The sequence below is a fragment of the Siniperca chuatsi genome, linkage group LG2 (assembly GCF_020085105.1).
Source record: "Siniperca chuatsi isolate FFG_IHB_CAS linkage group LG2, ASM2008510v1, whole genome shotgun sequence".
NCBI classification, from domain to species: Eukaryota; Metazoa; Chordata; class Actinopteri; order Centrarchiformes; family Sinipercidae; genus Siniperca; species Siniperca chuatsi.
Window position 1 is genome coordinate 31,546,468 of NC_058043.1, and position 12,834 is coordinate 31,559,301.

A 12,834-nucleotide genomic window follows, 5' to 3' on the forward strand; every position below is an offset into this window, starting at 1 on the left:
TGTCCTGAATCTTCCTCTCCGTCTGACCGTTGCTCTGAGGATGGTAGCCAGAGGAGAGGCTGACGGTCACACCTAGGAGGGAAAAGAAGGCTTTCCAGAACCGGGAGATGAATTGTGGCCCTCGATCAGAAACTATATCCTCCGGTAACCCGTAGTACCGAAAGACATGGTTAAATATGCATTCGGCAGTCTCCATAGCCGTGGGCAGTCCTCGAAGTGGGATGAGGCGGCAGGACTTCGAGAACCGGTCCACGACTACAAGGACACAGGTGTGATTGTCTGAAGGAGGGAGATCTGTGATGAAGTCCACCCCCAGGTGTGACCAGGGTCTGTTGGGCGTCGCCAGGTGACAGAGTTTGCCTGCGGGAAGATGACGTGGAGATTTAGATATGGCACATTCTGTACAACCCTGGACGTACCTTCTCACATCCCTCGCCATGCTTGGCCACCAGAAGCGTTCCCGTAGCAGCGAGAGGGTTCCATTGGCCCCTGGGTGACCAGTGCCCAACGAGGTATGAGAAGTATGGATGAGTTGATTACGCTGGAGTCTCGAACGCACTGTAGACCGGGGACAGCCCGGCGGAGTACTGGTGGAGACATTGGAGGAGGGAACTGAATTCTCGGACCATAGTATGGGATTGACGAACACGTGCTGAGGTATAATGGGTTCAGGGTCATCTGTAGTGATCTCGGGAGCGTGTAGCCGGGACAAAGCATCTGCCTTGATGTTCTTAGAACCGGGACGGTAAGAGATCTGGAAATGGAATCTGGTAAAAAACAAAGCCCAACGTGCCTGGCGGGGGTTAAGACGTTTGGCCTGTTTAATATACTCCAGATTTTTATGATCAGTTAGAACCGTAAAGGGGTGCTGGGCGCCCTCCAACCAATGCCTCCATTCCTCTAAGGCCAACTTCACGGCCAGCAGTTCTCGGTCACCGATGTCGTAGTTCATCTCCGCCGGGCTGAGTTTCCGGGAAAAGAAAGCACATGGGTGGAGTTTAGCTGGGTTACCATGAGGTTGGGATAGCACCGCTCCTACCCCAGTCGTAGAGGCGTCTACTTCGACTGTAAATGGTTTTTCTGGATCTGGATGAGTAAGGAGCGGTGCGCTGGAGAAGGTCCTCTTGAGGAGGTCAAAAGCTTCTTGAGCAGCTGGTGGCCAGGACAGAGACTTGGGCTTATTACGAAGGAGGTTGGTTAAGGGGTTGACTATCTTGCTGTAATTGCGGATGAAGCGACGGTAAAAGTTTGCGAACCCCAGAAATCGTTGCAGTTCCTTTACCGTAGTTGGTGTGGGCCAATTCCGGATGGAATCCACCTTCCCCTCGTCCATCTGGATGCCACTACCACTGATGGTATAACCAAGGAACTGCACTGTAGTCTGATGGAATTCACACTTCTCCGCTTTGAGAAAGAGGTGATGACTTCTCAGGCGTTCTAGGACCTCCGCAACATGTAGGAGATGATCCTCTGGGCTCCGGGAGTAGATCAGTATGTCGTCTATGTACACGATTACGAATTTGTGAAGGAACTCCCGGAGTACCTCGTGAATAAAGTCCTGGAAGACAGAGGGGGCGTTGGCCAGACCGTAGGGCATTACCAGGTACTCATAATGGCCCGTAGGTGTTATGAATGCCGTCTTCCATTCGTCCCCCTCACGTATTCGGATCAGGTTGTAGGCGCTGCGGAGGTCCAACTTGGTGTAGATAGTGGCACCGCGTAGTTGTTCCAGCGCAGCAGGGACGAGGAAGTGGATGCGGAACTTGACTGTGATCTTGTTGAGGGCTCGATAATCCACACAGGGCCGCAAGCCTCCATCCTTTTTGGCCACGAAGAAGAAGCTTGAGGCTGCTGGAGAAGTGGGACGGTCGGATGTAACCCTGAGCGAGGGCTTCCTCGATGTACTCCCCATGGCTTTCTGTTCCGGAATAGACAACGGATAGATCTTTCCATGGGGCACTGGTTCACCCGGGATGAGGTCTATTGCGCAGTCCCATGGCCGGTGCGGTGGCAACTGAGAGGCTCTCTTAGGGCAGAAGACATCCTTATAGGCGGAATAACATGGCGGAATCTCCACTGACTGCTTCTCTCTGGGACTTTCGACGGATGTGGTGCACAAGTGGAGACTCTGAAGGCGGGATGTCGATGGTTTGGGTCGGCGAGGAAGCAGCCAGGAAACAGGACTGACCCCATTTCAGGACTTCTCCAGTAGCCCAAGAAACGATGGGGTCGTGGTGTTCCAACCATGGGCGCCCTAAGATTACCTCTACAGTTGAACCCTCCAGAACCATTAAACGTTGTTGTTCCTCATGCAGCAGGCCTACCCGGATGGTGACAGGATGGGTAGCCCTCTGTATGCCACGGCGACTGATGGATTTACCAGTTATGGCTCGGACTTGGTAACTGGTGGGAGTGATGGACGTCTTGATGCCAAGCTGACGGCAGAGGGAACCGGAGATGAAATTGCCGGCTGACCCGGAATCAATGAGGGCTTGTACTGGAACGGACACATTATGGGTCACCAGAGTTATTTCAGTAGACAGGGGTTTACTGCAAGGGAGACTAGGAAGAATCACACTCACCATAGGACGTGGTGGTCTCACTGGACAGGTGGCCCTACTATGTCCAGAAGCTCCACAGTACAGGCAAAGTCCTCGGGTCAGCCGTCTCTGCCGCTCCGTAGGGGTTAGATGATAGGAGTCCACCTGCATGGGTTCGGATTCAGGTTCTGGAGGGCGGAGTTTCTCTGGCGGACGGAGGTTGCGTGTGAGTGATGGCTGGTCCTGGTGTTCTGGGTAACACGTCTGCATACGAGTAGCCACCCGAATGGCTAACTGGATAAACCGTTCGAGGCCGATGGTGTCCTCGTATGCAGCGAGATGCAATCTGACCCGGGGTTCCAATCCCTGACGGAAGGTGGTAATAAGGGACTGCTCGTTCCATCCACTAGCTGCCGCGAGGGTTCGGAATTCCAGGGCGTAGTCCTGGATCGACCGCTGACCTTGTTTCAACTGATATAATTTCTCTCCGGCCGAGGAATCTCCAGCTGGTCCTCCGAACACCTCGCGGAAGTGCTCCAGGAAACTCGTCAGGGATTGAGTGACTGAACTGTTCTGAGACCAGATAGATTCGGCCCACTGCAACGCTCTCCCCTGTAGCTGAGAGATGACGAAAGCCACTTTTGAGCGTTCAGTGGGGTACAGGGAGGATTGCATCTCCAGGACCAGGGAACACTGTAGGATGAATCCGTTGCAGTCCTCCGCCAGGCCAGAGAATGGCGCTGGTTTGGCCATGGGACTGGGACATGGCGGAACTGCTGGAGTGACCGAAGCGGAAGCGGAAGCATCGGAGGTGGAGGAAGATGGCGATGAAGCGATGAGACCCCGGCGTAGAATCTCCAGTAACTCCTGTACTGGATCGGTGGTACTCATGCTGAGTATAGTTGTCTTCTTAGGTCCGGTCTTCTGTTACGGACAGAGTAACCGGAGACGATGGTAAGGATACAGAGAAAGTTTATTGCAACACAGAAGTATAAAGGAGTGAAATAGATACTGTCCTTTATCTTACGGATGGCGGAATCGTGTGTGCACTGGGGCGACACACACGGAAGACAGGAAACACACAGGAGCTCGGGATACAGGAGACAGACGGGAGCCAGGAGTAGGAGCAACACACTCAGGAGATTAGTGTCAGACAGGAGCCGGGGTTCGGAGTTCCAAGGGGTAGGTTTCCAATGAATCGTAGTGGTGAGTCCGTGAAGTATACGTAGGAAGACTGCTATAATCTGTCCTTAGTATTAACGAGACCGGACACTGACTGAGGTGCGGAGCTGGGTTTTATAGGGAGTAGGGTGGTTGATTAAGTGCAGGTGTGTAATGGTTGACAGGTGTTGGGAATTAGTACTCCGGTGAGGGAGTGCGGTGTGGCTGTGATGAGGTGGAGCCTGGCGTGTCTGTAACACAAAGGTCCAGCCTGTAGCTGATATGTCAGTGAAACTGGTTTTGTCAGCTTGCCAAAAGAGGGGTTTTGGGTGTGGAGGAAGGCTTTCGTGCCGAAAAACAATTTCTCTGTTTGAAACTTTTAACATGACTCTTTTTCTGACTAGTGAATTTAATTTAAAGGTGCAACTGATAACATTCAGCCAGTAGATGATGCACTACCCCTCCCCCCTATTCCATTCCATTCCAGTGGTTGCCAGTTTGTTGGGCAACCTGCATATTTCATGGTCGGGTGGAGTGAGACCCAGACAGACTCAGTCATGTCAAGTGATAAATCTTTGGTGATAGAGTAATGAATTCATTTTGCAATATATAGCTATACATTAGCTGTAGATTTAGATTACTTTGTGCAGTGGTGTTTCATGTAATGTTATTTATGGTATCTTAGGATATGGCTAGCTAGCTTTAGGTAACGTTTAGCTTGTCATCTAAGTGTCCACTCTGTGTCCAACATAACATTTTTTCACCACTGGCTCACTTGGCCAGTAGATCGGTTTTACTGGCCCCTTGTAAATTTTCACTGGCCCAGAAGCCAAAAAATGAAAATAGCCCTTTTTTTTCCCCCATCATTTAATAATTATAGGGGCCCTATGTTGCAACAATTACTGTAAAAGGAAATTTCAATCATCCTTACACACATTAGGTAAATATTTACATTTTAATCCAATCATACAGTACATTGTAGGGATGCTATTAAAACCCACAGTGCTCGACATTAGACAGACAGCTACAGTAAAAGTTGACATTAGCTAGTGTTAGCATAGTGTTGACCTAACATTAGTTGTATGTGTGTTCTTGCTGAAAACAACAGCTATATGAGATGACACCCTCAATAACAGTCACATTTTGAGTCTAAACAGTATATTGAGCAGATTTACAGTAGTTCTGAACCTTAACTGACCTTCGGCATGCTACTCCGTTCCTAAAGAAGAGTGACAGTGTTTTCATAAATGGACCAGTCCGACCCTGGCCCCCTTCTGAATCCCCTCTGATACACATCTTTGTTATAACGTTACGTTGTTTGAGGGAACTATAACATTAGGTAACTGGACGTAACCATCACTACCGCTAATGTAGCTCCTCAGGGATTTACGCTGTTATTTTTTTTATTTTTGACAATCTAACTGGTGACAACACATTAGTTAAGGTTTTAAGGACTATGGCTGTTGGTGGTTGTTGTTGTTGTTGTTGAATTTGTTTAAATACGCAGAATTGTAATTTTATGGGTTATTGTTGTTCGGACGACTAAGCTAAGATAGCGAATGTGCTAATGTTGTTTTTTTCCACAATAACCGGCAACTAAACCACGCGATACCAATGTTGTTATACTACCCTTGTTAGAAGCAGGACCCAAACTTCAGACGTCTCACACAGAGAAACAAAACATTCATTTTGGACCCGTCAAAATTTATAAAATGATTAATTCACAATCAATATTTATTTTGAAAGGGATACTTTTATTCCTCACCTTTCTAAAAGCTCTGTAGATGTATAATTTTTATAAAATATTCGTCTACGTAAAAATGTTATCAATAAAAGTTTTACACGCAAAATATCACATACTCAAACTTCACTGTGGCCATACAATCATGATTTGAGACATAAAAATGTCATAGTTGTTATAAAACATTAAGAGGTAAATAACTCCACCAACAACATTTTCACCTACCTACCTGAGACTTACTGTCACAACACAGATTTTTAACACTACTAAAAGGTGGCATAAGATTAAGCAATACAGTTTGCTTTACATAATACAGTATAATAGCTACAATATTACACAGATTCATAATGGTGATGGTTGCAGAGACTGTCTATTAGTCAGTAAGTGGCAATGCTGTCACCTAGTAAACAAGAGGTTAACTCCCTGAATTAATAACTTGTAGAACTCATGTCCTACAAAAAAAAGTTGGGTTACACATCAAGGAAACATGGGCTAATTAATGTTAGCTGGAGTACTGATAGATTATATGGCTAATTCCCATTAATTCAGACTTGGGTTACAGAGCAAGAATATGGTTGAAGCTTTTAATCACAATTTCCTCTGGTCTTCTATTTGTCTGCTGATTCAATATTCTTCTAATCTGGTAGTCAGTGCAGATGTCTACAAAGCTCTGGTTAGATCTCTGTTAGATCTCCGATCTCAACAATTACAAACCAATAACTTCCCTTCTTAGAAAAAATCCTAGAATCATTGGTCAGTTTACAACTATGTGCCTTTATTGAATCACTAAACTTTAGCCACAGCAGTCAGTCTCCCGGGTCACTCCACAAACGACAGTCTATAGGTTTAGATGAAGCCACACTTAATTGGTTTAAGTTGTAGTTGCTGATGGTACTCAGTCAAGCCGTCTTACCATCAAAAATGGGTTGCCACAGGGGTCCTTGGTACTTTGCTGTTTACATTATACATAAATAACATAATTCTTCCAAATCAATACTTCAGTGTCCCTTTTTTATTGCTGATGATACTATTTTATATGCCCCAGGCACTACCCCAGCCCAGGCCCTGGCTTGTCTTCAGTCTGCCTTTTGATACTTTCTAAGTATCACTCTTTAATCACAGACCAGTTTTAAATGCAGAAAAGACCAAGTACATGGTATTCTCCACCTCAATCAGTGACTCTGATTACATGGCACCCATATTACACTTGCTGAGTCCTACAAATATGTAAGAATTTGGCTTGACAGCAGACTCTCATTCAAGATTCATATTAACATTTGGCTCAAAAATTAAAAATCAAACTAGGTTTCTTGTACCCACCAGCACTTCACCAGTTAAATCCTGTGTATCACAGTGTATAACACTTGATCACAAATGACAAATTTCGGTTCATGATGGACTTCCTTACAGTCAAGAAGAAATAGCCATCTTATTCATCTATTAAGCTCTACTGTAGAAGCTTCCAAACTACCTCACATCTCCTCTCTTGTTTAAATCTAGTAACAACAGTACATGATCCAATAACTACCTAACCTTAGATATCCCTCACGTACGCACTAATGTTGGCAGAGATGGTTTCAGGTTTCAATACACCTTTTTAAATGGAATGAACTGCAAACTGCCCAAACTACAGTCTTACATTCCCCTTGAAGATTTTAAAGCTTAATTATCTGATGTTTTCTTTGATTCTTGTAACTGTCTTTTACAAATTCTTTATTTACTGTGTAGTCGTATTGATTCTTTGTGTTCTTGTGAATTTTTCTTGTTCTCAGGTCTCTTCTTAATCTCTCTTGAGATCTTAATGTCAATGAGACAATGAGCCTGATTAAATAAAAAAATAATTCAACATGAAACACCCTCTACAGACTCCTGATCGTATTCAAATAAACACACTGGTAGAAGTACAAAAATCAAGGGAAATGATCAATTCTTCAAAATTGGGCAGGCAAAACGCTTTGCTTCTGAAATGCTCCCAAAACTGGGTTGCAGACGCAACGTTATAGAGCGGTGCCCAGTGGAATCAAGGCGTTACACCCTCCACAATTTGTTGACAGTAATTTTATCTGATTTGTGTATGTGTGTTCTACAGAGAAAATGTGACCAGTACTAGCCAACAGAAAACAATGAAGAGTATGTCAACATGGTAGCCACACTGAAAAGCACTACAGTTCATGCTTGCTATACTGTTTGCCACTTCACATTGCACAACACTCAAGTCAAAATGGTGAGAATGAGAGGAGGGAAGTGGGACTTCCTTTCTGGACAAAAAGTATTTCTGAAAAGGATTTTATGTTTTTCAAAAATCTGATTTCCAGTTTCATAATGAGCGTCAATTAGGTATGGCAAGGTGTGGCACTCTCCAGATCAAGGTTTAGGGCATCGTTGGGGGGGTTTGTTGAACCGAGCCATGTTGTGAATAGCCGTGAGCAGTCAAGCCACGCTGGCACGGTGCCGCGCTGGCATGGTACGAGTTTTTTTCTGCACCACACAGCAAGGTTAAGTTGTTTACCTTGATGACATGTTGCTGTTGCTCACAGCCCTTTTCAGCTCACTGTGGCTGCTATTATTTGAACTATTTCCCTGCAATATTAAAAACTGATCAGCTGACCAAAAGCACAGAATATGTATATCTTGTTGATTAGACCTGTTTCTTTCTTGAAGAATAGACCACTAATGAAAGTCTGTTAACTTGGTGACAAAAACATTACATTTCCTATACCTTCTTCACAATAAAAGCATCCTTCTGGTTCGCCAGTGGAAGGCTTTTGAATGTGAAACAGCAGGAAAGGTTCGGTTTGCATCAGCAGTAACTTAAAGGGAAAATTCTGCACTTTTTATGTGGATGTCCAGTCAGCGTTGATGGAAGATGAAGTCCATTGAAGCAATCAATTCCTCAGTGCATGTTACATTGACCGAGAAAGCCGAGTTCACCACATAGTTCTTCTTCCATCCAGCGGCATCATTTGACTTGACAGTGACATAGTTGGAGGCACAGAAGAACTACAACATCCCTGGGATGTGCATCGCAATGAGAGACAACATGCACATGCTGCTCCATGATAGCAGACTATGGGAGAGAGAGAGAAGGGGAAGAGAGTGTGTCACTCCCCGTTTGTTTATGTGCGTAAATACACATGCATTGTTGCTGCGCACCAGAACATGGTGTTCCGACAGCAGACCCATATCGTATAAAAATGTCAGAAACACAGTATATAGCTCCAGCCGATTGACATGCCATGCCCTGTCCTTGTCTGACTAGGTCCCATTCACATGAGCATTTCTGAAGATGCTTCCCCAGCCCCATCTGGATGTCTGTGGTGACTAGAATGTGCAAGACGATCCGGCCCATATGGGCACCCCCTTGTCTCTTTGATGTGAGGAGAAAACCAGGCATGTACCCAGCGCTGGAATTTCCTCATCATCAGCAAGTCCAGAGGCACCGCTGGAATCATGGAGGCCATAAATCCCAGTGATCTGGCTGAAACAGCAATAGACATTGTCTGAAGGCGGCTATCCTCCGGGACGATAACCGGACCCGATGATTTTCTATGGAATCCAACTCCAGACCCAGAAAACAATCTTTCTGAATAGGAGTGAGACAGCTCTTCTCCCGGTTTATGACAAATCCCAGAGACTGCAGGTGAGCTATCAACCTGGATGTGTGGGTATCGGCCTGATGAGCCGCGTTCGCCATAATCAACAAATTGTCCAGATAGTCGAGCGATCCTATTGCCTGACTTCTCATATCTGATATCTGCCTGATCACAGCAGGTCTGAATTCACTCCAAGGCCTGTCTGAACAGTCCAGTGGGTTCGACTGCTTGGTAGACAAATTCAGATGCACTGCGTCTCGTTAGTCACAGATGATGCTGGAAGACCACTGCTTCAGCCATGCCTTTCCCCAGGGCTACGGCCGCTGTGCTGGAGAGCCGGAGAATGAAATCAGCCATTCTGTGTACCCCATCCAACAACCCAGCAGGATTCTCCTTCTTCGACAGGGTCTCATGTAGAGCCCGCAACTTCTCCACCTGGTAAGCTTGCAGCATCAAGGCCATATTCATGACACAAGTGGTCAGCCCCTGCGAGCGGTATATTTTCTCAAGCTGAAAGGCAGAGAATGTAATCTGCTTGCTGGGTAGAATGGATTTGCACTCTATGTTGAGTTGTTTTGGTGCCAGGTGGATAGCCAGCATCTCATCCATCAGACGGTTGGTTAGCCCAGCGTACTCTATACCTTCCAAGTCCAAGAATTGAGTAGTAGTAAACAGCAGTGAGAGTGGAGCCTTGGGGAATGCTCAGGACCATGAGAGCTCCAGTGTGGGGAAACTGGCAGTTTATGTCTTACTGTCGCTAGCTGCTGGGGGGAGAAAATAGTTTTGCTGTTGTTGGGGAGGTGGAGGTGGCCATGGCACTTTGAGGCGCTCGCTCGGCTGCTCAGCAGCACAAGTTTATTAAGGCCGGGGTGGTACCATCCATCTTGGTCGGAAGATCTCCAGCACCGAGGACGTGGTTAGGCTCCTCTCCATCCTCCTCCCCTCAAGTTCCACCTCTGCAGAGGACTCAACGGCTTCGGACAACAGAAGGTCTCCATGAGCGGCTGAGCTTCCCAGGACCTTTGACACCACACATCTCTCCAGGGTTGTCTTTCGGTCTACCTAGCAGGATCACAGCAGCACGGCTTGGCACGGCTATCCCGCGCTGTGAGGCTGTAGTTTAAATGCATGTAATCATGCCTTGACTTGGCACGGCCAGGCTGAAGCGGACTGACCAGGGTCCATGGAAAAACCCTTTTGGATTTTGTATTTGTAATCATTATGATAAAGACTAAGAATTAAAAGCCATAGTCAAGACAATCATATCAATTCAGGATCCATGTTTCCTTTAATCTTCTACTACAGGAATCTGAAACGATTGCTTAAGTACATTGACCAGATGATGATATCTCCATCATAAGCTATTACTTCATTTTATTTCCTTTCATAAGTTGGTTTTAAAGGTTTGTGGGTAAATGCAAGAACCTAATCATATAATAGAGGTTAGTAAGTTACTGTAAATTGTGCTTGCTTTCTCTGGATGCCCACCATTGAGTCTGGTTCTGCCCAAGGTTTCTGTTTTTTTTTAAAGGAAATTTTTCCTTGCCACTGTCGCCAAGTGCTTGCACATGGTGGGATTTGTTGGGTCTCAGTAAATATTGAGTACGGTCTAGACCTAACCTATAGGAAAAGTGCAATGAGATAACTTCTGATATGAATTGGTGCGATATAAATAAAATTTAATTGAATTTGTACCCCTCACTTGATGCTTTCAAAATCATCTTGTATTTTAATTTTTCTCCAACCTAACAAACATCTTCTCCTTCTCTCCTTTCCTTCTTCTCTTCCATCCAGGGTGGGAAGGAGAACCCTAAGGCACGGGCCCAGAGTCAACGGACAGTGCTCCAGTATCATTACACCCAGTGGCCAGACATGGGTGTTCCTGAGTACACCCTGCCCATCCTTACCTTTGTCGGCAGGTCCTCAGCCGCCCAGATGTCTGACATGGGACCCATGCTTGTCCCCTGCAGGTAATGTCTCTACACTGCTTTTACTTCAGTGTAACTAGATTAATTAGACTGTGTTGTCATTGTACACATTAAAACAGTTTGGCCTTTACACACTTATGCCACTGACACTTGCATTACTTAAACCTTATAGAATAACCAGTAAACACTTGGTGACCAGGTGGTGGATAATATGTGTAACGTCTGTGATTACAAATCCCTGTTCATAGTGAAAGCAGAACATTTGTGGTCAGTCTGTGCCTTTATTTTGTGCACTGTTGTAGATGGTAAAAGGTGTTTTTGGATTATTGCGAAACAAAGGAATCAGTTTCATCCTTCATATGTTTGTGAAGAATGCACTTTTTATACTGCCCCAACTTATAACTGTTAACATTTGTGCTTTTCTACACCTACAGCTGCATATTTCAGTAGCATCACTGAACCTGCAGTCACAGATTCCAGCTTGTATTTAAGGGCATTTTACAGTAAGACAGGCAGGAAAAGTACTGGTAATTGTCTGCTGACTGTGGACCGGGGGGAATTAGTATGAAGCTCTGTATCATCTGCACTGAGATTGTCAATAATAACTTGTCACACTGCCTCACCATTGTAGCTGCACACACTCATTACTACCATTTTGTACTGGGACACACACACACACACACACACACACACACACACACACACACTCCCCCCTCATTATGCAAGAAGCAGAGCAGACAGAGACACACTTCACATTCACCCTGATGCCCTGCTGCTATAAAGCAACAGGAAATTTAGTCCTGTATTTGAAGTATAGTATAGGTGTTAATTGTATCGGTGGCCATGCTGTCAACTTGTAGAAATCAGGAAACAACACTTTTGCTGTTCTTTATATGCTCTTCTTTTCCTAGTGAGGAGCATGGCTGGCAGGCAGGCAAACAGTGATCCTAAGGCACAATACACAGGTTAGCAGATTGCAGGAAGCAGAAACAAACAAAAGGTTACGTTTAGTAGAATTTGGCCAACTAGTTACTACCGCGGAGATTGAAACAACAACAAGCTGGCGATTAGTGGATGAAGCGCTGGAGTAGATATACTGCAGGAGATGAACTGATAGGAGGCAGGTGAGTAGACTGGGTGGGGTGATTGGCAGATGGATGGCAGGTGAGTGAGAGCAGTGGAGCTGAAAGCCACTAGAGAGCGAAGGGAAGGGCAGCCACGCCAACAGACACATACACAGAGACACAAACGGGGAAAAAAACAAGAGAGACAGGGAAGGGGAAAAACAACTGGAAACACTGTCACAGCTGTAACACTGAAGAACACTACCCACACCCAAGAGTCAATGAACTGTTTACAGTCTTTTCAGTCCAGTTTAACCACAGGCTTTCTGGTCCACTCTGACCTGCACAGTTGAACAGGACACTGTTCTCTCTCTCTCTCAAAACCTAACACGGCAGCGGCGGATGGCCGCCCACCATTGAGTCTAGTTCTCTCCAAGGTTTCTTCCTCTTAAAGGAAGTTTTTCCTTGCCACTGTTGCCAAATGCTTGCTCATGGTGGGATTTGTTGGGTCTCTGTAATTAATATAATAAGGAGTACAGTCTAGACCTGCTCTATAGGAAAAGTGCAATGAGATAACTTCTGTTATGAATTGGCGCTATATAAATAAAATTGAATTGAATTGAACCACCTTGGATGTGTCCATTACGGTCATGTCAGCACCACACAGGACCACTGTCACATTATCACTTTTGTGTCCTTTGTCACTTTGCACCATTGCTCTTGTTTCATCACTGTCTGCTCTCCATTATCAGATCCTCCTCTCTGTCTACCTGTGGTTGCAATGACTCCGTGGTTTTCAATAGATGC

At 45.6% G+C, this 12,834-nt stretch overlaps 1 protein-coding gene across 4 annotated transcripts in view; it reads left to right on the forward strand.

Moving 5' to 3' along the window:
• The window catches only part of LOC122883490 (receptor-type tyrosine-protein phosphatase gamma-like), a 577,119-nt gene that overhangs the window by 545,781 nt on the left and 18,504 nt on the right, over window positions 1-12,834 (forward strand). For all 4 annotated transcript variants that reach the window (XM_044212273.1, XM_044212264.1, XM_044212251.1 and 1 more), the window contains exon 19: window positions 10,830-11,005. In XM_044212273.1, the coding sequence (XP_044068208.1) occupies window positions 10,830-11,005 (176 nt within the window). The remainder of the gene's footprint in view (window positions 1-10,829; window positions 11,006-12,834) is intronic.